Source organism: Anopheles funestus, chromosome 2RL, assembly GCF_943734845.2.
Source record: "Anopheles funestus chromosome 2RL, idAnoFuneDA-416_04, whole genome shotgun sequence".
NCBI classification, from domain to species: Eukaryota; Metazoa; Arthropoda; class Insecta; order Diptera; family Culicidae; genus Anopheles; species Anopheles funestus.
In genome coordinates this window covers 39,133,349-39,161,222 of record NC_064598.1, presented here as the reverse complement: position 1 = coordinate 39,161,222, position 27,874 = coordinate 39,133,349, and the positions used below count along the sequence as shown (strand labels likewise).

Sequence of the window (27,874 nt, the reverse complement as noted above, 5' to 3'; positions counted from 1 at the left end):
GTTGTGCTATGATGCACACTATTAATTCTATATCCACTCGATAGCGTCTAAGGTCAAACCAGCAGTACACCGGTTTCTTGCCAAAACAATCGTCAACTTTTCCCATCGACTGTGATCAACCTGTGGCATCAACCAGTGCGGTGTGGAGACCGGTACCGCATGGAAAAGCCGGGCCCGGAAAACAGTGTACGGAACTGGACTGGAGGAAAATACTATAACAACAAACCCTTTGCCCAACCCCGGACACGGTTCTGCACCTTTTCGGGATGCATCATCGAAGCGGCTTTCCACTCTCGGTAGCTCTTGCTAGTATTATGGATCTGTGGAGAGAATCGTGGGGACCAGAGGGGAGTAGGCCGCCGGCCAGTAAAGGAGAGAGAGAAAAAAAATATGAACCGATAAAATGGCAACGAAATACGAACGAATCCCGAACACAAAATCCGAACCACGCGTGACACGCGGAAGAGCGATCTGGCCCATTCGGTGCTCGGCACAAAAACCTCCGATGGGTGGTTGGCGCCTGTTTTAGAAAATCCGAACCGCTCCGAGATGATTGAATGACGATGCTGCTCACGTTGATGATGATGATGATGATGATGATGTTGGAGCAGCAGTTTTCCAGCGCAGTTTCGCAGTGTATAGAGCATCGTGGACGACCGTACAACCAGTCAGTCAGCTGCCGGCAGTCAGCGTGTGCACAACACCACCGGTCATCATCGTCGTGTGGTTGTCCTCTCCCCCGGGGGGAAGAATATACGCCACGACCGCAGCACCAACCACACTCGAAGTTTTGTTCCTCAGTTGCTCAGTGATCGGTGTGAAGTACATTTGATTGGATTCGTGACCCGGACTGTGACACGTCATTTACACCACGTTCGTCACGCACGCATCGCAACCCCGTTAGCGCCAAATGACTTTACGGTAACGGATGTGTATTCAAAAACTGCGTATTCCCCCACACAGCACGTTCGACGGGCAATGTATTGCTTGAAACGTGTCCTGCCAAACGGCGTGTAGTGCCCTAACATTCCGTCAGATTCATCCATCGTGATCACAAGTTGCTCTTGATTTTTTTTGTTCTTCTTCTGTTTGCTGGATTTATTCCACGCTCTGTAGCTCTGACCAAGTGGGCGAGTATCGGTGTAAGAAGGGATAGTGAGATTTCTCATTACAAATCTCGAGTGTGCTATAGTGAAGCGAACAACCAAATAAAAAAAAACACTCCCTCCCAAATCTACATACCCGAGTACGTCCGCGAGTACGATTAAGTGAAAGTGGAGGAAGAATAAAAAAGGCAAACCCAAAGCCGAAAGTGAGAAAGTGGCCGGGAAAAAAGGGGTTTTTGCAACAACGAAAAAAAAGTTGTACCTCAAAGTCAGCTATCCTTGATATGGACGAAACGCGAGCATTGCGTGTGAACCCCGTGCAGTAGACAACGAACAAAAGTGTGAAGATAGTCAGCAACATTTGCAAAAAAAAAATAAAACAAAAAAAAAATGTTTCGCTGGTCAATTGCAGTGCAAGCACCCACAACGGTGTAAGTGCACCGAAACGAACCCCGTTGCGGACTTCATTTGCAGACGTGTGCGAAACGAAAAAGTACAATTCTGGGAGGGGAAAAAAAGAGAGATCAAGTCTGTAATAGTGCAAGTAACAAAAAAAAAGTATAGTTAACCTGAAGGGTGTAATCAAAAGAAGAAAAAAAATTATTCCCACACACACAAAAAAACACACACAACGAACGATCGTGTCCATTAGGGTAGCTTTCTTTACGAGTTCTATGATACAGGATTCGCGGGACCAGTAGTAGTTGTGCCGCCAACGAATGGATAAAGTCGATCCGATGCATACAGGGATGTATCATACCCGCTGAACTTCTGGACTTTCAGTAATTGAAGGTGACTCAAACCAGGTTAGTAGACATCCATACCATTCTAGTACAGGACTCAATAGCCCAATGCAACGCTTTACATGATGTAAAATAATAACCTCAAACTTCCTAAGAATAGTTCATCAGAATGCGGAATAGCATTCTGGCCCGGACCTGTCCTGTATTATTCCTCAAAATTGTACCACCAAGCCGTTTTGCTGGAGGTGTGTATTTCAGCTGGCCAGGGTTTTGAAATCATTGCCTCGTTAGTATCTCAAACGCTTACGCATTGTGACACTGATCTACCCCATTTGCCCAGTACACTTTGCCCCTTGTATTTGTCCACGAACCGAACTGATCGCATTGCGTCCCAACTTCCTGCTTCTGCTTTCGAGGCCGCACGATTGTTGTGATTGCATAATTAAAACCTGTGGTTTTTGTCCGTAACGCAGAAAACAATAAACGACTCCCAAGCACTAGGCTATTGGGAAGCGGATGCCTTTGTGCTCTGCTTGCACCGGTTCCGATAGGCGTCTGGGCTTATCCAATTTCACAAACCCCAACACCCCATGCCACAGGCCCATCAACAGACGAACATCGACCACAGATGCACACCGGTAGATACCGCAAAACTACAAAGACGGCGTGCATTACGTACCCACGTGCGCTGGGTGGGTGGAAGTTGTCATTTGTCTTGCCCCGGCACAACGTGTGGTACCAAGTTTGGTGCCAAGTTAATTGTGACATTTGGTTCAGGCGCAAATCGTCCCGCATGCACTGCGTTCAAAACATTCACGTCAAACCTGGCGGCAAGTGCCTCGCTTCTCTCGTTCGCTCGGCAAAACTTTGCATCTGTCATACTATCAAACCGCTGCCGACAGATAGGATTACGTCCATTGTGACTGCAACGTGGCGTAGCACTATGGAAAAACGTTTAAGATTACCGACCGACATTCCCGCGGGGGGGGGGGGGGGGGGGGGGGGGATTGGGCTGTAGTCGTAAGCTTACCGAAAACTAAGCTGTGCCTGTGTTCTAACCCGTGGATATGGCCGAGGTCGTAATTCGACCACATACTACCTTTTGCACAGGGTTGTGCGTGCGTAGCACGGTACGTGCCCTAAAGCTTTTCGCGCGAACCCCATCGGTTTGGGGCCTGTGGGGAAGTGTTGACTCAAGCAAACCTCCAAATCGAAGCGTTGGAAAATGTCAACCGCCATGTTTCGGAACGCAGACTGACAAAATAGCTCACCTCAATAGACTCGGCGGGTGGTTAGTTTGCTCGTACAGTGTAGCAAAATTCAATAAATCCATCTTGAACAGTTCACAACAGCTAGCTGTGTCCCACACAGAAATGGATTATTTTGACTAGAGTCGTTCTTAAATTCTAGCCCGATAGCAGATCCGAGTGGGCAAGAGAGTATCCGAAGGAAGTGCGTGTTGTTCATGGTGTAGGTTTGTAGTAATAATATTAACATACGGTTTCCGCGAAACGAACGCATCAAAACCCCGTTAAGCATACGAATGGGCTTATCCACATGAGCCAACCCATCGTTTGCTCTTGTAGAACGTTCTTAAGCAAATGGACGATATATGGCAAGAAAGAAAAACCACTTCGCGAATATTATGGCACGTCTAACCTTTTCAAACCCTATTGTTTCAACGGGACTGAAGCCTTTGGGTGTCAAATAACATTCGTGAACGCTTTTCCGGATCGCTTGAAAATTATATGCTCACGACATTCTCACTACCCATCGATGATTTCTGTTCACTGCTGCTCTCAACGGCCGTTTGCTTAAGTTGTCCATAAAAAGTGGACGCAAAATAACTCAAGAAAAATGGTTTAAAATAAACCAATCCTTTAAACCCTCTGTTACTGGATTGTTGGATAGCATTCGACCGTTCCGGTCATCCTATCAGTGCCTACAATCGTGTGGATCCGCGTTGGTTGGTTCACCCACAGCGGAAAATTGGACGATGGTAAAAAATAAACAATGTTTAAAAAAAATACCCCCCCCCCCCCACACACACACACACACAGCTGGGCGGAAATTCGCTGTTTTGTTCGATGCTCCTTTATCATGCTGCTCCGGTGACCTGCTTTCTCTTATCGGCACAATCAACGGTTCTACAACATCTTCCACTTGTGTTTGACAAATTGTACTATGCTTTTTTTTTTGCTTTGCGCCCGTACAATTTGCCACCGACCATTTCCTCCCATGGGTTGGGTTCTAAGTGGAAGGCGAACTATTGACTAAAGCATTTGCGCTTGTTGTTTACCAAAAAATTTATTTTTTTTCTCTATACATACTGGTTTTAGACTGTTTGTTTCTCATCCATGTTGATCGGTTTTGCGAGAAGAAAATACTTCACCCTTGGTTGATGTGTATCTGCGATTGCACGAACTCTGCATTTAAAGTTGAGCGTTCTAGTGATGAATCTATTAAATTATTATTTATAGCCTTAATTCCGTTTCATATAATTTTAATGTTTTTTTTTCCTACATACGCTACGGATAATCCTTAGACACATTACAGACTATAATGAAACGGGCAATTCAACATCAAACATTTGTTTTTTCTCGGGCTACAAAAAAGGGACATATGTAAGGATAGATGAGCTTATTTACCATTTTGTTTTTTCCCTATGGAAGACGCACAGGGTGGGTTATAACAAATGCAATCAATTTCAATTCTCTAACACTCTTAAAAGAACGGTGACAGGTGACTTATACCATGTTCTGGGAAGTGCTACTTACGTCTCAGTTATCCAATCGAATTCAAGAAGAATATTCAGGACATTCAGGATGGATATTGTTCTATTTTACAGGGAAGCCATGAATTTTGTTGAAGCTTAATATTTTCGTAGGCATGTAAATCTACCGTATTATAATAATCTTTTATCATGTAACTAGCAACGTTAGAAGTCAGCAAAAGAATCAGAGTTTATTAAAGAAAATTAAGACTTAAGACTAGGTAAACCGGTTAGGTGTGGCCCGGTGGTGTATGTGAAAAACGGCGCCGGTCCACACGACAGGACCGGGTAACAAATCCCATCTGAACCGTGTCCCCCCGCAGCTCCCACAAGAAAAGAGAAAGACTAAGATAATCGATACAAAGTGGAAATGTATATAACTGGCTTGGAAAAAGCAAATATCTGTTGTAAAAACAGTACCCAGAAAGCACAAAATTTAATTACAAATTAAATCAATAATCACTTAAATGGAGACATTTAAATCCTAAAACAAGTAACCAAACATTCTATATTTTTCTTATTGAATTATTTAAATAAAATTTGAATAAAATAAATATTAAAATAAAATATAAAGTAATAAAAGACTTAAACACTGTTATTGAATGAGTTGAAATTAAAAAGAGTGAGTCGTTAGTTAGAACAGAGAGTGAGTGAGTTGAATTACTCAAAAGAGTAGTCAAAGTATTAGTTTGGAACATTATTTTTTTTGAATCTCGAAAGAGTTAGTAAAAGATTCAACTCCTTATAACCATCTCTACTACCTATGATTGCCTTTTAGTAATGTTTGTGGAAGAAGATGGTTTGGTGATTGTTAACCATTCGAACAAGAATCTCTACCTACTAAACTTTATTTGCCAGACGTTTATTTGCCAGAAAGTTGCATTCGTTTTAAACCACCCTGTGTCTTAAATCTCTTTAAAGAAGAAGCATATACAGAACTAAGCTTGTTTTATTTCGTAAATTCCATCCCATCCAGGGTAGATGATAAATAATGCAATCTTTCTGCCTTCAATAATTTAAAGGCTGATGATTAATAAAGCAATCTTTCTGTCTTCAAAGCGTTCTAGTGCACCAAAGTAAATAGTTAAGTACATTTTTGTTATTATGGTTATTGTCATTTTTGCTCCATACATTCTTTCTCATAGGGCACATTGTGAGAATTTTGTTCCACATGTGTTTCCCTAGCCAAGAAATTGTAAGTAAGCAGGATGGCGACACAGGCTCGACAAACGTGAAGCAAAAGTAATAAAAAAAATGGTTTGGCAAAAGATCAACTTTTTGTTTGTAGCTGGAAAAGAACATCGTTTGTGCATGTATTTTTTAGCTTATATTGCCATTTGTTTCTAAAATCAAGCTATAACCATGTTTGGTTTTGCCACTTTTTCAAACATATGTTTGCAATTTAGCATAACGACCCGTTTGAATTCCTCACTATCAACGGAACAGACCTTGAAAAAACGATTGAAAGGTTAGACGGAAGTTTTAAATGATTCAGTGGAGTGGAAAGAAAGGTTTCACCGTACATATGAATGATTTAATTTAAAAGTTTACATAATCCCACCTTTGTGTGCTTATCCGTGCGGTTATCCAGCAGATTGCAAAAGATCTTTACTTTAATGCAATTTTCACAACACTCATCTAATGTGACCCATGGAAGAGATATATTTCTTAACGCAATTAGTTATTATTTCCAACGTTTGCAAAATACCAAGACGCGGCTGTAGACACCTTCTCGAATGCCATGCCATAATGAAATCAAATTAACTTCAACTATTACTCGATAGTGACAGTTGAGATTCTTAGAAATTAAGAAACATCCAACCCACAAATGCCCTCCGTGCCTTCGGTCTGTTGTTTAGCTAAGGCCCGGAACATGGAATCAGCTTTACGCCACCGTTGCCCACCACGGGGATATTACATTTCCCACATTCTTTGATCTTGGAAGCGCATTGCAATTAGATGATGAGATAGCAGCTGCCACTGGGTGCAGCAGCGCTCGATGACATTGGGACCTGCTTTCCGAAATTATATCCGACGATCCCCGCTGTAAACACTGCACTGCTCAGGTTTGCAAATGAAAAACGATGCTGAAGGTCATCCGTCTACCGGCATGACGTAGGCAGGAAGTCAGATGAAAACGTCGTCGGTCAACATTTCCTGCAAAAGGCTCTTCCATCCTTTTTTCCATTCGTCGTTTTTCGTTTTTGTATCCACCATAATGCGTCATTTTTATCCAATGACACAAATTTTATGTCGTGGTGTTTTTTTTTTGTTGTTCTTTTCTTTCGTATTTCGTCCATAACTTAAAGCTAAAACACCGCAAAATCTATCACTCGGCCATATACCTCGGGATGAAACGATGAAGCAGAATTTACGATCGAAAGACAAAAAAAAACAAAAATTCGCATAAATTTCGTGTGGAAATGTGCCAGGTGCATATGCCATTCATCATTCGGCTTTTCGGCAATCCAATAAACAACAAAGCAAAATTCTTTCACTTCATCGCCTGATGGATTCTTTAGGGATGGATTCCATGTTTTTTTTTACATTGTTCATCATACGCGCCAGGGTCGGGAAAAGAGTTACGCACACCAAATAAACAAACATTAGCAAAAAGCGAGCTGTTGAAGAGATTATGCTCTGCTCCCTGATGGATGCGTTGCCGGTATCCGGATTTGCCCGATGAGATGATCAGATTTTAATACGGATAACAAATGAATATGGAAATTTCGCACATTAGCTTGCGCTTTGAACCAAAAAAAAGCAGTAGCAGCATGGACGTTAAATGTGTGCCATAAATCACACAAAATTCCAAAACAACGCTTTTGCTATCATCCGCTCGGATGATGGACATTTAGAGGCTCCACCACCACCACGCGGTATGGACAAAACGAGCCGCACCGATAGCATACAAAATTTACATCTTCACGTGGCCGTGTAGACGACCGTGCACCAACTGCAAGTTCTTCTAGTGGCGAGTCATTTTGGCATTCGCGCTGGAAAGTGCTGTTCCCTGTTCGTACACCGGACGAGGGTGTTTATGTTCGCGCCGGCCAGGCGCTAGCAGCAATCAATTTCAAGTGTTTTTCCGGTCGGAAGAATTCCGAATTTGTTTACACGTTTGCGGAACGGACCGAGGGTGAAGATGGAATATATTGGTTGATTTGCTCCATTAAACGTTCATATAGTCATCTGTGGTCTATCCAGGCGTGGGGAATGAAATCACACACACACACACTCATTAGAGCAGATCGACAAGAAACGAATGTTTTGTCCGATGCGCCTTGATCTAGAACAGAAAGTCCAGGTCAGAAAGGTTGTGAATGATACATTTTCTGGAAAGAAAAAAATTAACACCAAAACATGATTTTTACAAGTAGGTAAAAAAACCGCTCGACAGTTAAAATAATTATAAAAGCAATTCATTTAGCCGAAAGTTACGCCTTCAAGAAAAATGAAATGTGGTGTAAATTATCTTACTATATTAAAAATCAACATTATCCTCTTCGGTCGGTGACTGTTGGTTCTCAAAGCTCCAAAGTATTTTGTACGCCTACAGCTTAGCGATCCCAAAAAACTTGGGTCGCAAACTTTTTACTTTAACTCGTAGGTAAACAGAAACGCGATACGATAACTTTTTGCGCATCCCATGGTAAATGGGACTAGAGTAGCTTGGCGCTAGTCTATTTTGGATGGAACAGAAGAAATTATTCCCCCCAAAAAATGGAAACATCCATTCGGCAGTATGAATTCCACACGTTTGAAGGGTGGATTTAGGATGAATAGCACTTTTTCTAATACGAAATGATGCGATTAATTTTGGTAAATAATTCGGAGTAAATCATACATGGCTGTTTTCTTTGACATTTGGTATTCTTCCAAACGTGTGGTATTTGCGCCTGTAAAATAATATTTTTTTGATTCTAAGAAATACATTCCACAACGACTTTTTAAAGGCCTCAACACAAATTCATTACTAAATCCAAAAGCAAAGTTAGAAAAGTATTAAAAAAGTAGTAAAAAAAACAAAAGTTAAGATACTTTACTAGAGGTATTTGAAGGTTTTTTTTAAAACCACATTTGATAACAAATAATCAGCTTTTCTTTAGAACTCTAGCAAGTAATTACGATACTTGTCGACTTGTCGCTTACAGTTCATCCGTAGCTTCCGGACAACAATTCGTATTTCATCGGGCAGGGTTGCATATCCCGGAGTGGCTAGTGGCTTTTTACTTGGGATCGCAGAAACATACCCTTCATTTCCACGAGTACGATCATTCAAAAGAAATAAAAAAACTGCGTAACTTTTCTAACTGAATCTTAATGCCGTTGGCAAGGTTTATCGCTCACTGTCCGTTGGTGAAAGTATTTTAAAGGTTCGAATCGATGTTTTCCAATTTTTTATGAACATGATTTCTCTTTCAATTTTGGTCGGCTAGATATATTTTTCCTACCTCTCATCGGTGTAATATTATCGAGGTTTGTTAAATTTAGATACATTCCTTTGAGGTTTTTGTATAAATTAAATAAATACCCAATTTCTTTGTTAAATAAATGAGCAAAACACACAATCAAATCTATCACAACTTCAGAGCCATGTTTGAAAAATATTACCAAAAGCTTGACGCTTTAACAGAATAAACCCTTTTTTGTCACAAGGAAACTCTCTCCCTCTGCGACACCATAAAGTGATTGTTTAAAGCAAAACACGTTAATATAATATTTAAAACTTGTAATGGCCAATTTTCTTGTATGTAAGCAAAGCACAGTTCTTGAATAGAATTTTTAATTAATACTAGAACATGTGTTTTTCTAAATTCATTACCAATTTTGATAGACTGGCAAAATATCGAAAAGCTACTTTCAATGTGTTCGTCATGGGTGATCGAAAAATTCATGCTTTGGGCAATATTTTAATTAGACCCATTTGTATCGATCGTGGTTCAGCATTGCAGATTCTACTCAAAACTGCTATTAAACAACAGCCTATCTCCACAAATGTATTTCAAGGCTATTCCGAGTAAAACACCAAACCGAACACTGGCCAAACAGCATCTATGAAGTTATTTATTAATTTAAGCATTTATTCTACGTCATAGGCAGGTGCAAGCTATATTGTTATGGCTGGTACACCGATGCAACACTGTTGTTGTTTCATACAACAGTACAAATAGTCTTGAAACTGTTAAACTAATTAAAAGAATCTCATCAACAGGATGCTCCAAAGCCGAAGTAATTAGAAAAGTAACAGCACATTTGCAATTCATTGCCGTTGTGCGTATCCTGAAGTGCACAACCCCGGCAAGACTCGCCGTATATTTACCGTAACATTTAACATCCAAATCCATCCATTTCACAGCCCAAATGTGTCACAAACGAGTTGCGTTGTTTCCCCTTGGAATAGTAAGCTTTTATAGAGCTTTGTTCAAACTCCGCACGCATGCAAAATGGTTACGAGGCTCGGTTCTAGCCAAAGAAATTATTCATAAACGTGCACAATTTGCTCCCACTGTGTACCAATCGGGCTAAATTGCGTGTGTTACCTTGGTAGATTATTTTAAATTTTAAATGTGCCATTAAAAATTATCCGCTGCCGTGACTGGTTTTCACAAAACCATATTCAACATTGTCAAAGGTTATTTTGCAATTGTACATGAAAACTTAAAATAATAATACAAAAAAAGCAAAAGCTATTTCATGCGTGCTGATAAAACGCTATCATGAATCCTTTTTTATAAATTCCTTTCCGGTTAGCTCGATGTAATCAACAGCATTCTTCCCATAAACGTGGTTCGATCGCTATAAACGTATGCAAACGTATATTTAATTGCAAAAATGCCAAATACCTTCAAGCCAATAAACGTGCTACGTAGAATGCATCATATCCATTCGATGAAAATAGAAGTGTTCAATGAACACTTCATGCCTTGGCTAACGTGTAGAAGGTTGGTAGACTAACCATAACCGTGCTGGAGAATTTATCTATGGAAACTTGTTCACTTGGGGGAATGCTACGAAACACAATTTGCAATGTTAATCATCATTTACGTTCTTATTCAACTGTATCGCATAATTCACCGCTAATTGGTTGAGTAATATGTGTGCCATGCAAATCAATGTATTCAATGTTATGTTAGTGACTATTGGAAGCTGGGAAAGAACCGTTGAGCAAAAGAAACCCTAATGCATGGTACATCGTTTCTTAAAGTTAAAATATATCCGTTTAGAGTCTCCTTAAATCGGCGATAAAAAATACAAAAGAAATCTACAATTTCAAAGCATTCAAAACATCACACAAACTGTCTCCATCCGTCGTTAACCCACGTACGTTATGACCGTCATGTCATGATCTGTTTGCTTGGGCGATGTTTCATATCGTATACGAAGTAAAACAAAAGTCCAAACTCTCGAAGGCGAAACTGCATTGGCAGATTGATAAATGTTGTTTTTCAGCTCGTCAGTTTCAATACTTTTGACGCACGGTTGTTAAACCCCTTACCGAACCGAGAAGGAATGGCAAAAAAAAATGGTCGATCGATTGTATGATTGGAGTGAAACATGTATCCGACATAATACTTTCTGTGGCAGATTGCAACTCAAGGGGAACCGTTTTTCGTGAATTGTCAAGTTCGCTAACTGCCATCTAAAGCTGTACAACTTTGTTCATTGAAAAGAGAAAAGACCAAAAGCATAGAACGAATCAGAGTGAAAGTTAAAACTAACTTGAGAAACTGCATTTTTGGACAAGCATTTTTAGAAAGCAGCCAAATAATTCTGTCATCGCTGCAAACTAAACCATCAAACAGAAGGATATTATATTGTAAATGACTTACTTTATTCACTACTAAATCTCTATTATTTCACTTTACTTTTACTATTATCTTCTCTCTTAAGTAGTTTATTCCATTTGTAACAAAGAGCGCCTCATTTCGTAAAGAACAACGCTCAATGCAGATGCTGTGTTAAGGCTTTCGATACCATTCGCAAGTGGGATGTGGGCCACAAACTTTCGGTCCTGCATTCCTTCCTCTGCCGTTTGAGTTAACTGCTGTATAAAGCTAAAAAGGAAACAATAGCATAAAAAAACACAGATCAAAAAGCTGCATCAATCAAAAGCTTTCACCATACGTACCTTCTAATGTCATCGCTAACGCCATACGTTTCACCACCAATTACCAGCACCACATGATCCGCACATCCGTAATCGATCTGATCGTATTGTTTCCATTGGAATCCGTTTCGTTCATCGGTTGGTTTCTTGTTATCAGCAACTACAAAGATTGAACCGGCACGCGTATGATCCGGAAGTTGGTAGGTTTCGATTGGGCCATAGATGGGTACACGAAAGTGTGCCCCAGCACCACCCCGTAAACATTTGAGATCCCACGGATGCGCACAACCTTTTAGCAGAATTACTTCCTGCACGGATACGGCAGCACAACTGCGTATGATGCTGCCCAAATTGTTCGGCTCGCGGATGTTGTCGCAAACCACCGTCACCGGAAGTCGTTTGCTGTCTGCTGCATTACGGTTTATTACTTCGGACAGATTGGTTGGTTCAGCAAAGATACCTGCAATGAAAGGGAACAAAAGAAAAATAATAATTACAAACAGATCGTACAGCGAGGGTTTACATACCTTACCTATCAAACCTGGGCTCGTTGTTAACGATGACCATTCCATCATGGTTTGCCGTTTAACAAGAAATATGGGACAGTTTTGCTTCTTACGCTTAAATTTGAGATCCGCCAGCAGCTTCAAATCACTCGTCAAGATCGCTTCCAACCGTAATCCAGCGGCGTATCCATCCATTATCAAGCGCTTACCTTCCAGCACGAGTTGCTTTTCCCGCTCACGGTATTTGCGTGATCCCAGCAGCATCATCAAATCCCGTTGCCGATCATCGTTCGACTGTAGGATGGTGTAGCGCACCTTCAACTCCTTGTCGTACCGTTCCTCCGATTCGCGCGAATCTTGGTAACGATGCTGCAACATCTGGAGCGTGTCTTTCTCGATGGCCGTTTTCTTGTGCGCTGGTTTTGCGCTTTCCCTTAATTCATCAACCGATTTACGTTCCGGTTTGAGTTTCGATCGTGGTATAGCTTTCAACAGCTCGGATACTTTTAAGTTTGGGATACTTTTGCGATTGTTTAGCAGCTCATCTTCGGCACCACACTCCACGAGCTCCGGCTCGGTGGCACTCGTCACCGGGCCGGGTTGTGATTGTTCCGACATTTCACTGTTTGCCGCACGAAACCCGCGCGGTACAAATAGGGGTGGAAAACATTTTTGCTGCGCACTACACGCTACACTAAATTGTCGATAAAATCGTACGCTAATGTCTGTTGTTGCACAAAATCGTATCACTTTCCACGTTCGAAACATTTTAACACACCGCCTTGCTGCTCGCCCGGTACGCGAATGAATGTAAACAAACGTAAACAAGGCGACCACAGTGACAGTAGAGCGCAGCGCGCGTTTCATTGCACGTGTGCGTGAGAGCTGTCAAAAACATATGGTTCGTGTCGTGCCGTGCCTAGAAATCCCTCGGGGGAGCAATATTGGAACATTTAAATGCCCTTTTAAACATTTAAATGGCGGGATGCGCCAATATTAGCGTTTTCTATTCGTTCTATAACGATTAAATAAAATTTTAATTGATTTTTTTCAATACCAATGGAAACTGTGAACAGAAATTGAAGGGAAATTCCTGCGCAAAACAAGCATTTGATATTTCTGATGCAACAATTTCTCATAACATTAATATATCTTATTCCTCTTTCTTTTCCTATCATAAAATCGTGTAATTATGTTAATCAGGATCAGAATTTATGTTATTCATAAAGAAAACTCTCGCTTATAACTTTTGAAAACTTAAACTAGAATACAATTCACTTTGGTTGGGAAAATTTTCTCCGAAACGCGAAAGGACATTTTATGCCATGGCGTACTTCAAAATATAAACATATTAAAGTAAAAAGAAGTACATACACAATAAAAATTTCTCAGTGTGAAACAAAACAATTAAGTAAAAGCGATGAAAAAATATTATTTGAAATAGAAAGTAAATCGTATTGATAATGGAGTATCCGTTTCCAATTCAACTCAATTTCAAGTTGTCATTTAAAGCGTTATGGTGGTGAATACTATATTAAATACTATAATTATTTACTCTTATAGATTTTATTTCCATTACTCACCTATAAAACTTCTTACAGCAATTACCGTTTAAACTATTATAATTTTTTTATATTTGTAAAAATATTCCAACTTCCAACCATGAAAAGCACAACTGGTCGTGATGTCTGCATATTTTCTTTGACGCTCGCTCATCAAACCCAGCATGGTTTGATATTTTTCATCAAGGAACGTTCTGACACACTTATGCATGAACATGCTCATTTGAGGCTGCTCATCGATAATCTATTGAGCTGGCCAACAATGCATGATCGTGAAACAACAAAAAAAGTCCCCATGAGAAGACATAAAGCACTTATGTCTAGCTCATGGTTAATGAGCTTTTCACCGAGGATATCCCGCTGACAAGGACATTTTTACGTTCAACGAGAGTTTATGTGTGTGTGTGTGGTGAACATGAATGAAAAACGGGAACGGTATGAATGGAGATTAGCTTTAACATTTTCGCTGCCTGTTGGAACAGAAAGAAACGGTTTGGCTTTACCAAAACCCAATCACCGTATTGTTCCATTTGTGTTTAAATTCATTTGATGATTTGTACAAAACCAGGCTCTTTCTTTGCAGCGAGTAATCACGTTCTCCTACTGCAGATAAGCTTCGTTACATGAAATTAAATTCTTTTACCCCCAATGCCAGTGAATATCAATTGAACAAAACCAAAAAAAAAGGATGCGAAAAAAGCAAGTTGTTCGGTGGAAAAACTTTCACCTCAGTATCCTTGATACCAATAAAGACTGGAACTTCCGGCCCAAAAACCGCAGCGCACGAACCAGCCAGGAAACTATTGATTAAAGAAGTATTTTTCTCAAGTCTTTCCACGCTTTCGTACCGCATCCGTACCATCCTGTTCGCTTCCTATCCGGTGCAGTTCCGTGCACCACGGATACCGTCAGATTTGGTTTGTGACGACTCTTGTGCCGCCAGCGGGGAGTATAATAGCAACTGTTGATGACACTTGAAATCATACTTCAAAAAGTCCTGATTTTGCAGGTTTCCCGTACTGGCCCTGGACGCTTCTTGGCGAGGTTTCATTATCCTCTCCATAATATTATTCAACCCTCGGCTCGTTGCCTGCCTGACGTTGGTATCACAATGGCAATGAATGGGGAACTGGTACGGTGGTGCGACACGTGAGGTTGCGGCCAGTTACTTAGCATTGTGCGCGGCCCCCATAAAGGACACCCATTGTTGGTAACCAGTCAATCTAAAAGACCATACACACACACACAGTTACGGGCCGTTTAAGCGTGTTGAACGAGGCATCTACGATCCTTGGGCGGGGATAAAGAGGACTCCAGCGTGTTTTTTTTCTTGTGTTTTGGTTTTACCGCCTGCGAAAGGCTGACAACTTTCACTACCAGAAAATACCACTAATGTTTCACTGAAATAGAAAAAAAACGAAATACATGAGCTAGATGCTTTGTATTAGCTGCAATTTCCCTATCCTTTTGCTTCTCACGGTCATCACACTAGCAGCCACGTGCTTTTCATTCTCCTCGAGGTCGGCAAGCCTTTGGCGGGATGGAGTTTAAAATTCAGCGAAACCACCACGAAAAGCGCACACAGCATGATAAGGACATAGGTTTCAATGGTAGTTTCCCTTGATGGTAATGATTTTTTCCCCTCTTTATCTTCTCTCGCTTCTTTAATTTACAGTGTGGAAAGTCTAGACGCAAAACGCAAGCAGCAAAACCACTCCGATAGCGTCGATAAACAAGAAGGACCTACTTTACCTCAAAGTGTTACCGTGATTGCATCGTATCGTAAAGTTTTGCAGAAATCACTCACCCAGAAGTAGTGAGTCAGTCAGCGGGTCCTAACTAACTCTAACACCCTTAGCAACTGACCACTAGCTGCAGAGACCGAACCGGGTTTGGAAGGACAACCGTCGTACAGTGTGAACACCAGCCACGAAGTGTGTGTGTGTTCCAAAAATTCCATAGATATGGTCCGCCATGGTGTCAACAATCGGTGGCCCTTCTACTGTCGCTGCTGCTGCTGCTGCCGCTGTTGCCGGTGCTGCGGGTGCGGCAACCACCATTAGCACCGCTACTGATGCGACACAACTGTTCATCAACACAACGCTTGACTCATGTGCCCTTAAATATGAAGAGTTCGTTATACCGACTACAGGTAGGTATGCCACCAGATGTGTGGTTCTAACCGCCAACGCTCTCTAACCATGTGTTTTTAACGCTTAGTTCCTTACTGCAACTGGACCTGGGATAGCATACTATGTTGGCCACCAACGCCAGCCAATTTGACAATAAGACAGCGATGCCCTTCAGGACACGGAATCGATACCTCAAGTAAGTGTGTTGACACGGCGCGAACTTCCTGCTAGAAGAATCCTTCAACAAAATGGGGGAATCCTTCAATTTACAAATGAAAGGAGGATAAGGAGAAGAAAGGAAAAAAAAGGTTATCTATTTTGTGGCTGTTTGTGTATCTCTCCGCAACTGGTTTGTGGTTTATTTCTTTTTTTCTTCTCTCGATTTTGTTGGAAGAGCTTTCATGTGCTTTTTTTCTACATCAGAGGAACTGTTTACTCAAAACAGATTTGCTTCCAGCGTTGGGTTTCCGAATGTTTGGAGTTCCGTGGAATTGGTAACTCGCAAAGGGGAAGGGCGTAAAGCATGATAATATGCTAAGTACATTAATCCTTGTATTCATACGTCGAGTAGTACCGCAGCTTGTTTTGCAGATGATATCCCATGTGCTACCGTGTCATGAGTTCAATTTTGCCAAGAATCAACGGCATATTCATAATCATTGCACTGGATGTCAGTACATGGGAAACAGGTCACCCAGACCGAATTTTGAACCACAGACCTTAGATCTAAAAAAACGCTACCAAAAGCTACCAGACCAGAAGTTAGCAATAAGAAAGTGAAAGAACCTAAAATAACCTTCATAATACTAAACAGAAACTCATGGTTTGTGGCTTTCGAAGGTGGAGGTTTTCGGAAGATTAGAATCCCAACCCGGTGGGGTTCTTCATGTTTATCAGTGGATGTGAATGTCGCTATAGTACGACATAACAGTGCAAAACCCGCTCAATGTTTCCACGTTTTGGGGCGGAGAACTCACTCTTTACCGCTTGTTTCGGTTTGATTTAACGTAACCATGTTGCCGTATTCCGGCTTAGAGGCACACTTTGCAGGGACAGCATTAAACGAAACAAAAGGAGAAAAAAAGCATATTCGAATACCCATCCCACGGCTGCCGCATCTCGGTGGGCCACTGATAATGCTTCAACCTGCAACCTGCAATGCTGTGGAACATTGCGCAACGAACAAACGCAAAACCGCCCCCAACACCTGTTGCCCTTTTTGCCAGGTAACTCCTCGGAATGGGTGTATAGTATTTCGCCACGGTACAATACACATGTTCGGTACAGTCGTTCCTTTGCCCGAACACCGATGTACGTGGTGTTACGTTGCGTGACGATGCTGCGAACTCCAGTGTCTCCACTCCTGACGAGGAAGCGTGGAACTATCGACAGGAACGGCCTCTCCCCTTTTTGATCCTTTTTGCCACAGAATATTGGGAAGCTAGTTTGTATTATTATAGTTTTATTTTGTTTTTACTGTGTGCCCGCTAACAGTGGAAAAGCGTATAATCAATGCGATCGCGGTCATTATATCGCATCGAAATCAGATGGATTCGGGTTTTCGGAAGAAACTCGATTTCATACATAAAAACCAAAACCAAAAGCAAGGAAAACAGGTGTGCCTGATTAATTGAGATCGTTGAGAGAGCTGGTGGTATTGGCGTTGCCCTGGGATCAGTGGTGGAGCAGCTTATCTTTTAAGCCGCTATGATGAGCATCGTTACGCAAAACCTTTACGTAAGCTGATTTCTCGTCCTGGCGACGTTTACACGGCTGCTTTAACAATAGCACAACGGCGGGTGCATGTGTGTGTGTGTGGGTAAGTTTTGAAGCAGCCCTTTTTGCTTGTGCAACCCTCTGTTGCTCGGAAACTTGCCCCCGATTTCGATGACAACGTTACGAAACAATGTTAACGTGAAGTGTGGTATTCTTGGGAAAGGAATATTTTCTTCCGAAGATCACAACAAGATCTCAAATAGTCACAAGCCGTACAGAAATAACGTTACAGAGGGGAATGCTAAAGTTTTGTACTTAAACGACGGTAGGACTGGTAGGACGCGTTGCACTATATTGCAAGCATTTATTATACAACCGAATATGGTAACAATTTCTTTTACTGTATTTTTTTCTCTCCTTCTTTCCCTCGTTTTCATAACCCCTCCCGTTTGCCTCATCACACACACGCCCACAAGAGTTTGCCGAACGACGATGCAGTGCCGAGGGGCAATGGGAAGGCAGACCGGGCTCACCGCCAAACCTTCACGGATGGACCAACTATACGCCCTGCTACAGCCCGGAAGTTATACAACTGTTTAGAAAGCTTTACGCCGGCGGTAGCGATGATGAAGCGAATGTACGCGAACCATTTACCCATCCATCCAACCCAATATTTAATTGTTTTCCCCCGCTTCCCATTGCTGTACCGATTGATCCTTTCTGTACCTGCTATTAATAGCAGAATGCTATTAATGACAGCAGGAGCAAATTGGAAGAAATGATAAGGAAATTTCGTTATTTCTTTTGCAGGACAAGATCGACATTGCCGAGCGGACGCGTACACTGGAAACGGTGGGATTTAGTCTTTCACTAGTAGCGCTAATCATTTCGTTAGTAATATTTTGTAAATTTCGGTAAGTAGGTTTGGGTTTGGTGTTTTAAACTTTTGCTTCGGTTTACATTTAGATATGAAAAAGATTCCCGGTTAAAGTGAAAACAAATCAAATACTTAATGAGGTTTTCGGTTTTATGTTTTGTTATTTAAAGCTTCCAATAAGATCTCCTATAAGGAGATGTGAATAAACTTTCAATAAGGATTTAAAACTTTTTTTTAGGAAGCATCTAGGTAATTCTCCATTTGTCTAAATAATTCTGAATAAAAGAAACTTTGTACTGAGGTTTTCAAGGTCTCAATGACTTAACGCATTTGGTTCAGTAGATCCTCGTCCTAAGATTTGGCAAAACATTTTCTATTGATCATCAGCTGAGGATCATTGGGAAGTTTGTGATCTTCGCTTCAGATTAGGCCAGATCAGGCCAACAGATAACATCCTGTTTTGTGTGATACTTCCAAAACACCTGCTGATCGTCAACTACATGAGGATCATCTTCGTGGAGATAGTGCAATAAAACTTTGAGGTCACTTTCGATTTGCATTTAAATGACTTCATTGGTCTTTACGCCTTCTAAAGGCACAATCTTTTTCTTCTTCTATTTCTTGGCGTAACGACCTCTGATGTAATGCCGGCCATTTCTGGATTCTTCTTCTTCTTCTTGGCGTTTAACGACCTTACAGGTCACGCCGGCCATTTCTGGTTTACTAGACTTATTTTTACCACATAGCCGGATAGCCAGTCCTTGCTACGGGGGGACGGTCCGAATGGTATTTGATCCCCGGTCCTGCCGTGTGGACCGTGTGCCGAGTGGAGTTCCAAATCTGCAAAGTTCTTCAAGATACACTTGACACAACACCAAAAAGGACAAACGTTTACAAACCGTTTGATAGCAGAATGTATTAATGGCAAACGAAAACTTATCGTTCCACTTGAATTGCTTGCCTTCCTTAAGCATCGTACATCGTCTTTAAATGTTTTTCGCTTTGTAGATTGTAGCACCCTCCCCCCCCCTCAGTACAAACAACTCCCACTGATGGATAATTTATCATTCGCGTCTCTTCACCAGCGGTCTTCGCAACAACCGGACGAGAATACACAAAAATCTGTTCGTTGCCATGGTGATACAGGTGGTGATCCGCCTAACCTTATACATCGACCAAGCGATCATCCGGAGCGGTGGCAAAAAGTTCGGCAACGAAAGCTCCCGGCAAGGAATCGATAACACGGTAAGCAAATACGTCGTCACGCATCCGTAGGGACGGCACTGTTTGTTGGATGCTGTTTTTGGAAGGCAAGCATTTTTACAGCACGATACAATTGACGAGATAGCACGTTGGCTGGAAAAGATCGTTACGGGACATGGGATTCTCTTCTTTCAGTAAGCATAGGCATACTTTCTTCGGATGTGCTCTACCTTTTGCTTTAAATTCTGATACCCCTTTCACATCCTGGTCCTCTTTGTCTGTGTTTGCTATGCAAATTTAGTGTGACTTTGAGCTTTCTTTTGTGGGAAGTGGGGGTAAAAAAGAAAAAGACAAGATCAAACAGCATAATCCTGTACAACAGTGTTCCTCCGGTTGCAGTAAGTTTGCCATTGATACATACTACATTCCCCAATTTGCTCTTTTCCCTCTGTCTGTTCTGCCTCTCTTTCTCTCTTTCTTTTTCTTTTTTTTTCTCTCTCTCTCTCTTTGAAACAGCCGTTCCTTTGTGAAGCGTCGTACGTGCTGCTGGAGTACGCCAGGACCTGCATGTTTATGTGGATGTTTATAGAGGGATTATATTTACACAACGTAGTAACGGTGACAGTATTTCAGGGACGGTTTCCACATACGCTTTACGCCATCGTGGGCTGGGGTGGCCCGGTCGTACTGACCGTCATCTGGGCCATCACCACCGCGCACTACATCCGGCAGCAGAAGTAAGTAGAAACCGGGCGGGATCTCTAGCTAAGAGGGCCGGCACCAGGCGTACCGGATGTTATGCCGAATGAATATGCCGAGTCAGTCGTACTGCGAGGAAAAGCGCAAACAATCCACCGGTTCCGGGAACTTAGAAAGCGTGAGCCGACACTAAGCTTTTCTTGATGGGTTTTTGTTCTTAAATTCGAATTTACAGATGCTGGTGGGGTTACAACTTGACGCCTTATTACTGGATTTTGGAAGGTCCAAGACTAGCAGTAGTCGTGGTAAGTTTGAACAGTTTCAGCAAAGTCTTTAATCCTGATTGATCGAAACAGACTCTAATGATCCTCACGTTCTCTGTTTCAGTTGAATTTTATATTTTTACTTAATATTATAAGAGTACTGATCGTGAAGCTGCGCCAAAGCCACACGAGCGATGTGGAACAGGTACGGAAAGCGGTCCGTGCAGCGGTCGTCCTTGTGCCATTGCTAGGAATTACCAACATACTCAACATGACCCAAGCGCCCCTTGATAAGACGGCACTCGAGTTTGCTATCTGGTCCTACGTGACACATTTTCTCACCTCCTTCCAAGGGTTCTTCATCGCACTGCTCTATTGCTTCCTGAATGGCGAGGTTCGTTTTAACAAACAACCGATCGTTGTGTTCGGTAGAAGCTAGAAACCTTCTTTATTTTTTGTTTTGCATCCAAACAGGTACGGACAGCCCTGATGAAAAGTATCAGTGTGTATCTTTCACTTCGCGGCCATCATGATTGGGCGGTACGGAGGCAATCGCTATTTTCCGCCGGTTATCCCACGGTACCGGTCAATGAGGCACCGCACGCAACAGACACAAATCGGTTAGACAATAAAGATCGAAGCACCGAGTGGCGGGGGAGAAAAAAACCCCAATTCTAATGACCATTTTTTACCCCACAGCAACACCAACAGAAATGCCGCCAGCAACAATCTGCTGGCAAGTGCCAACAATCATACCGCCAACGGTGGCATGGCCAGCAGCAGCAGCGCGAATGGTTTCCGTTGTGGCTGGTTTAGCCGCTGCTTTTTAGTACAAAAACATACCAACCCGTCCGCACCGGAGCCTGCCCCACCCGAGTCAGTTGTATTCGACATTTCCGACTAGCAGTCGCCCTTGCTCTTCGTTCTTGTGTTTTGTTCGGTTTTTAGTTCTCTCTTATCTTGTACGTATTTTGGTTCCGTATGCTTTTACACTATTAGCTTTTCATTCATGTTCCGTTCCTGTTTTCCTTTCTAGTCATCTTTTTTTTAATCTTTTTTATAGCATAAAGCTCGATTACTAACGTACTGTAACGTTTGTGTTCCCAACGTGCCTCTCCTTCCTTACAGAACCAGCGTGTGATGGCGGCTGTCGGAGCACGTGCGATGTACACCGATCCATGAGACTATAAGAAACTAGTAAAGCTTTACCTGGCTGACTGTGCGTCAACCGGAAACCGGAACTGCTATCAGGGTAGCGCACCAATGCGAACGATTGGCCCAGCAATCGGCAGAGATGATAAAAGAAAAAAAAACACACACACGCAAATTAAAGAAAACAACAGCAAACAAATACGCATGATTTTACATAAAGCTGTCGATTGTTCTGCGCAAAACTTTATGTTAAGCTTCGTCACTGTTTTACGAAAGGAAAGGAAACAGCAGCTCCACGCGTATCAAATTATTACGTGCCGTACGAATCGAATTTAAGGGAAAGGAGAGAAAGGAAATGTTAAATAGATAGGTTGAAGGCTTTCAAAGAAATTATCAAATAACAGGAAATGGTAAAAACATGTTGCTCGCTCGTTTGATATACAAAAATGATATATAAATGCATACATATACATACATATATATATATACTATATTTTATCCGGATAACAAAAGTTGAGGCTGCAGAACAAGAAGCTATTAATAATGTCGATTGTTTTTTGTCGATTTCGTAACTGTTGTAACGATGTAAAAAGGTCGTAAACGGACAAGCGGAGGAAGCTGTATTCGTGCAAGTAATGCCAAAACCAGCAGCACAACACTACGTCAATATCACCGGCATCAATTTGCCGGGCGATGAACAGTTTAGATTGATTTATGTGTAACACAAAATGGCAAGCCAAGCGAACGAATAAATGCAATGTTGTCTGTTTTTGTACAAAACAACTAAAAGCTATCAAATTAATTATTAATCATTATTTCGTAAAGCGGTTCTCTCAGATGGGTTTCAGTAAGACAGTCGCTTTTTTGTATGCTTTCTTTTATTTTGCTTATAAAGGACATTCCCACCCTGTGTCAAAACCTTTCTCGTCCCTACCAAATTATTTGGCGTGAAAGTGTGAAGCTTCGGTTCTCTTTCTCCCTACATTTAACAACGATTGATTTGTGTCTGCCGTTAAACAACAGTTTTGTGGTGCGCTTTGTGCATTCGTGTACTCTTTATAAGAAACAACCGGAAACCTATCGTTTTAAGAATTCTTTACCGGGATGCGAGTGATGACACTTTTCACCTCCGTGTACGCCTGCAGACCATACTCGCCATTTTCACGACCGTGGCCCGACATCTTGTAACCACCGAACGGTGCCTGGGCCGAAAGGACGTTGTACGTGTTCACCCAAACCGTACCGGCTCGCAGGCCCTGCACCAGATAGTTCACCTTATCGATGTCCTTGGAGAAGACGGCAGCGGCCAACCCATAATCCGTAAGATTCGCACGCTCGATCACCTCGTCGAGTGATTTGAACCGAATCAGCTGCTGTACCGGGCCGAATATTTCTTCCTTCGCGATCGTCATATCATCCTGCACGTCCGCAAACACCGTCGGTTGGATGAAGAAACCGGGCAAATCCGGTACCTTCGATCCACCGGCAACAAGTCGCGCTCCCTGCTGCTTGCCAGTGTCGATCAGACCCAAAATTTTCTCGTACTGATCCCGATCCACCTGCGGACCATGTTCGGTGGTCAAATCGAACGGATTACCGACCGTACGTTTCTTTGCCCGCTCGGCACTGCGTTCCACGAATTCGTCGTAAATTTTGTCCTCAATAAAGGTACGCGATCCGGCACAGCAACACTGGCCCATGTTAAAGAACAGCCCAAAGTGGGACGTTTCTACCGCATGCTTCATGTCTGCGTCGGACAGAATGATGTTGGGGCTTTTGCCGCCCAGTTCGAGTGTGGTGCGCTTAAGGTTACTTAATCCGGACCCCTGCTGAATTTTTTTTCCAACCTCCGTCGATCCGGTGAATGCCACCTTGTCCACATCCGGATGATCGACCAGGGCTGCTCCGGCATCACCATACCCGGGCACGACATTGATCACGCCGGGTGGGAATCCAGCTTCCTTGGTTAGCTGCGCCAAGTATAGCGCCGTCAAGCTGGTCTGTTCGGCCGGTTTCAAGATGACGGTATTGCCGGTAGCCAAAGCCGGTCCAAACTTCCAGGCCGCCATCAGCAGCGGGAAGTTCCACGGGATGATTTGTCCGCACACACCGACCGGTTCGTGACGGGTGTAGACGAAGAATTCCCCATCCATAGGAATGACCTTACCGTGGTTCTTGTCTGACCAGCCAGCATAGTAGCGCAAGTTGCTGATTGCCATCGGGACGTCGGCATTGTACGACATGAAATACGGTTTGCCATTGTCCAACGTTTCCAAGCTCTGCGGTGCAAAAAGTTACGATCGTTTAAGTCTCCTCGCCAGTAACGCTTCAACAAGACTGAATGAATACAAACCGCTAAGTACACCCGATCGCGTTCCATCAAATCCGCCAAACGGTACAGCAATTGACCTCGCTTCGAAGCATCCATACGACGCCATGGGGAACCTAGCCTATGGAACAAACGAACTCATTGCAGCATCGGTATAAGCCGCCGTAAAAACAAAAAAACTCACTTGAAAGCTTCTCTGGCCGCCACAACCGCTTGATCAATGTCGGATTTCGTGCCCTGCTGGATCTCCGCGATTACCTTCTCGTTGGATGGGTTGATGGTAGGAAAGGTCTTGCCGGTCGAGCTTTTGTGCCACTCATTGTTGATAAAGATCTGCCGATAAGGGACGGCGTTGTAGAAGGCGCGGCCACTCTATACCTTTGACTTTCATCGAAATGTCACGGAAGGACACTTACCCCTGTGTAAAGAATCTCGGGTGATGATTTTGGTGCCGGCACCGAATAATTTCTGGCACTAGCAGCAGACACAGCACGAAAAATGCTCGATGATTTCACTATACGATGCATAGCGTAGACAGTGGCCAATGGAACAGACAGTACTAGTCAAAAACCACAAATGCACTTTGCTGCTGGACCCTGGCCTGAGAACACTCTGTTTATCTTTTCTATACCAGCGATAAGAAAGACCGTGATTGTGCTTTTTTTTACGTACCAACGGTTACAATGACAATAATACTCCGTCAGAGGCTTAACGATCGTTAACAGCAGTCGCAGAGTTCAGCACAGCTATACACGATCGCTTAATGATCGTTTTGGTAATTTAAATGCAAAACGAATCTCGCACTTAATCGAGAACCGGGTATACAGAACCGCGTAATAAAACGGCAAAACAAATGGTGGTGGAATTTCGTTCTAATCACACCACTACTACCGTACTGATGGTAGGCAGCCGGCATTTCAGGCGGCCCGACGCGCACAGTTTGACAATGTTATTTATCCGTCGCTTAGCACACAATAATTGACAGTTTGGTTTGAAAAGTTTCAAGTCATTTTTTTACAATTAAATCTCAAGCCAAATAAGCTAAATTGTAGCTATCAAGGCGAGTATCTAATTTTTTTTCTATGAACTTATGTGTTTGTTTATTTTATATTTACACCTACAAAAGTTTAGTATAGCATTTTTCATGTTGAATATTTGGAAATGACCATAAAGTAGAATTTACGATGCAATTCATAACAACAAGCCTAAATTGTTGTTCTTTTCTTTTTCTTTATACTTCAATGTGATCGGTTGTTTTTCCACTTTTGTAAATTTATTGTAAAACAATGCATATACACAAATATCCTTTTCTCACATCTTTTCTATACGAATCTTGACCAACATTCTGTGCGTAGCTGTCAACTGGCAGATGTCAAAGATCAGCTGTTTGGTTGTCACGATTTGTGGTGTTTTATTTCAAGCCTTGTTGGCTATTTTCGTTTTGCAATAGTGGGGAAAATTGCATCGTTCTCGTAATAAACATGTGACGAGATGTTTCCTTACTAAATTGCCCACTGCTGTGAGCACTAACTAGTACTGGGAGTGTTTGGGGTTTGTGAGGAATTTCCGGTTTCCTGTGTTTGACAACGTACCATTCCAAAGATAGCAGCGCAAAGATTTCCTACATAAGTCAGCATCCCGTGTCGAGTGTTTGGAAAACGTGCTTTACCACAGAACAACGAGAACGTTGTTCCAGGATCGTTCTATTTCGAAAACAATCGATGCTACTGTGAGTGTTCTCGTCGCACCGTCCTTCATTTGCAAGCGAACCATCATGAGGAACTACGTGCCAGACATCATCATTCTGTAAGTACAATCGGTCATTATTTGTACGGTTGGAAGATAACCTATCACAATCAATTCCAGGTTTATCATAATCGTAACGATCACTATCGTACGGTTAGTGTCACAAATTCTTCATGAAACGCTCAGCGATGGACCGAATCTCGTCGCACCTCCTGTTGAAGGCAGCGAACCAAAGCCCGAACTGTCCCTCAGTCAACTTATCGATCAGAAATCGAAAGAGTATTCATGGCTTCTCCGGTTGATGGTGAACCTATTCGGCTACATTTGCATTTTTGTGCCCGGAGTGTTGATCTACAAGTATGCCAAGCGCACCAAGTACATGGAACGATCGGAACGGTCACACCTGTCAGCACTGGTCAAGTTTTGTTACTCTGGATCCGGAGCAGATAGTCTCGATCGACCCCTGGATGGACAGTCCGGTACGGCGAAAGGAGCGGCCAGTAAACGCACAACGGCCCAGGAGTGTGTGCTTCTGTGCTACTGTCTGGTAGGACTCATGGGATCGTACCTTACCTGGGGAGTACTGCAAGAGAAAATTATGACCCAGGAGTATGAAGGGCCAGAAAAGCGCAAATCACACTTCAAAGACTCCCAGTTTCTCGTGTTCTCGAACCGTGTGCTAGGTTTCATGATAACAGCCGTTTATCTTGTGGCAAAGCGTCAGTTCCGCCACCGGGCACCACTGTACAAGTATTCGTATGCCTCATTTTCCAACATAATGAGCGCATGGTTCCAGTACGAGGCACTGAAGTTTGTCAACTTTCCCACACAAGTGTTGGCCAAATCATGCAAAATCATCCCGGTGATGATAATGGGGAAAATAATTTCACGCAACAAGTACGAGTTTTACGAGTACCTGACGGCGGTCATGATCTCCGTCGGTATGATCTTCTTCCTGACCGGTTCGACGGACGAATCGAAATCGACCGCCATGACGACACTGACCGGGGTGCTGCTTCTAACGTTCTACATGATCTTCGACAGTTTCACCTCCAACTGGCAGGGCGAGCTGTTTAAATCGTACTCGATGTCCTCCATACAGATGATGTGCGGCGTAAACCTGTTCAGCACACTGTTCACCGGTGCATCGCTCGCCATGCAGGGCGGTTTCTACAGTTCGCTCGTATTTGCCGTCGATCATCCGAAGTTTGTGATCGACTGTATCGTCCTGTCCATTTCGTCCGCGATCGGGCAACTTTTTATCTTCTACACGATCGCCACCTTCGGTGCGGTCGTGTTCACGATCATCATGACACTGCGACAGGCCATCGCGATTCTGCTGTCCTGTCTGATCTATCAGCACCGCATTTCGTTCCTCGGCGTAATCGGTGTGCTGATAGTGTTTCTTGCTATCTTCCTGCGGGTGTACTGTAACCAGCGGCTAAAAGCAATTAAGCAACGACACCAAACCACACCGAGCGGTGGCAGCAATAAACCACGCATTAACGTTTAGAATAGAGATTTCTTTACGAAGGAAAAAAACATAACGATGTGCTTAAGCAGCAGTTAGTGTTTGATTTGCATTTTACGATTTTTTTTATTTTAGAAACACGGACAACATTTTAATCTTCATCCAACAAGAAGAATTTTTGCGTCAGGGCTCACAGCCCTGTGCGGTAGATTAAGATAAGATGTTTTATTTATCAGACTACATAACGCGTTAACAGTGAGGCAATTGCTGTAGAGAGTAGCCATGTAACAAAGGAAAAAACAGAAAAGATAAAGGAATCCGTTCTGATACGCTTGAATGCTTGTTCTAACCAAAAAATGTGACGATCGATTGATTGTGAGTCGTGATCAATATTTGTGTAGTGTTTGGATGGTGAATAAAAAAAAAATCGAAAACGAAATAAATACATCCGCGTTTACCTGTTGTTACCTTTAGAAATATTTTAT

At 42.5% G+C, this 27,874-nt stretch overlaps 4 protein-coding genes across 5 annotated transcripts; 2 read left to right on the top strand and 2 right to left on the bottom strand.

Annotated features, from left to right (window-relative positions):
- The first annotated feature begins 330 nt into the window (after positions 1–330).
- Positions 331–22,632, top strand: LOC125762063 (PDF receptor). Of its 2 annotated transcripts, none has more exons than XM_049423799.1 (12): positions 331–1,912; positions 15,477–15,953; positions 16,022–16,129; positions 18,126–18,286; positions 18,460–18,563; positions 19,612–19,771; positions 20,246–20,466; positions 20,664–20,733; positions 20,816–21,085; positions 21,166–21,311; positions 21,391–21,567; positions 21,820–22,632. In XM_049423799.1, the coding sequence occupies exons 2-12, from the start codon at positions 15,776–15,778 to the stop codon at positions 21,830–21,832; spliced, it is 1,608 nt and encodes a 535-aa protein (XP_049279756.1). In that variant the 5' UTR covers positions 331–1,912; positions 15,477–15,775; the 3' UTR covers positions 21,833–22,632. The 2 variants fall into 2 exon arrangements, 1 of the variants encoding a protein (XP_049279756.1); XR_007418162.1 differs by having other exon boundaries at positions 334–1,912; positions 21,391–21,653.
- Positions 11,436–13,258, bottom strand: LOC125762070 (rRNA methyltransferase 3, mitochondrial). Its single transcript, XM_049423813.1, has 3 exons — positions 12,266–13,258; positions 11,755–12,193; positions 11,436–11,680 (listed from the first exon to the last, which is right to left on the bottom strand). Exons 1-3 carry the CDS (start codon positions 13,104–13,106, stop codon positions 11,521–11,523), a joined length of 1,440 nt encoding a protein of 479 aa, XP_049279770.1. The 5' UTR covers positions 13,107–13,258; the 3' UTR covers positions 11,436–11,520.
- A 190-nt stretch (positions 22,633–22,822) lies between the features above and the next one.
- LOC125762067 (aldehyde dehydrogenase, mitochondrial) lies at positions 22,823–25,050 on the bottom strand. Its single transcript, XM_049423809.1, has 4 exons — positions 24,589–25,050; positions 24,357–24,505; positions 24,197–24,293; positions 22,823–24,122 (listed from the first exon to the last, which is right to left on the bottom strand). Exons 1-4 carry the CDS (start codon positions 24,697–24,699, stop codon positions 22,929–22,931), a joined length of 1,551 nt encoding a protein of 516 aa, XP_049279766.1. The 5' UTR covers positions 24,700–25,050; the 3' UTR covers positions 22,823–22,928.
- A 482-nt stretch (positions 25,051–25,532) lies between these two features.
- Positions 25,533–27,832, top strand: LOC125762072 (adenosine 3'-phospho 5'-phosphosulfate transporter 1). The gene is made up of 2 exons (XM_049423817.1): positions 25,533–25,978; positions 26,039–27,832. The coding sequence occupies exons 1-2, from the start codon at positions 25,947–25,949 to the stop codon at positions 27,429–27,431; spliced, it is 1,425 nt and encodes a 474-aa protein (XP_049279774.1). The 5' UTR covers positions 25,533–25,946; the 3' UTR covers positions 27,432–27,832.
- The last annotated feature ends 42 nt before the right edge of the window (positions 27,833–27,874 follow it).

Bases quoted from the DNA above. Each gene is read 5' to 3' on its own strand.
- LOC125762070 (XM_049423813.1), bottom strand. From the start codon at position 13,106: ATGAAACGCGCGCTGCGCTCTACTGTCACTGTGGTCGCCTTGTTTACG. The intron at 12,194-12,265 runs GTAAGGTATGTA...CTTTCATTGCAG, and splicing joins AACGAGCCCAGGTTTGATAG to GTATCTTTGCTGAACCAACC. The intron at 11,681-11,754 runs GTACGTATGGTG...TTTCCTTTTTAG, and splicing joins GTTAGCGATGACATTAGAAG to CTTTATACAGCAGTTAACTC.
- LOC125762063 (XM_049423799.1), top strand. From the start codon at position 15,776: ATGGTGTCAACAATCGGTGGCCCTTCTACTGTCGCTGCTGCTGCTGCT. The intron at 16,130-18,125 runs GTAAGTGTGTTG...CACGCCCACAAG, and splicing joins ACACGGAATCGATACCTCAA to AGTTTGCCGAACGACGATGC. The intron at 21,086-21,165 runs GTTCGTTTTAAC...GCATCCAAACAG, and splicing joins ATTGCTTCCTGAATGGCGAG to GTACGGACAGCCCTGATGAA.
- LOC125762067 (XM_049423809.1), bottom strand. From the start codon at position 24,699: ATGCATCGTATAGTGAAATCATCGAGCATTTTTCGTGCTGTGTCTGCT. The intron at 24,294-24,356 runs GTGAGTTTTTTT...TTTGTTCCATAG, and splicing joins GCGGCCAGAGAAGCTTTCAA to GCTAGGTTCCCCATGGCGTC. The intron at 24,123-24,196 runs GTTTGTATTCAT...TTTGCACCGCAG, and splicing joins GCGATCGGGTGTACTTAGCG to AGCTTGGAAACGTTGGACAA.
- LOC125762072 (XM_049423817.1), top strand. From the start codon at position 25,947: ATGAGGAACTACGTGCCAGACATCATCATTCT. The intron at 25,979-26,038 runs GTAAGTACAATC...AATCAATTCCAG, and splicing joins GTGCCAGACATCATCATTCT to GTTTATCATAATCGTAACGA.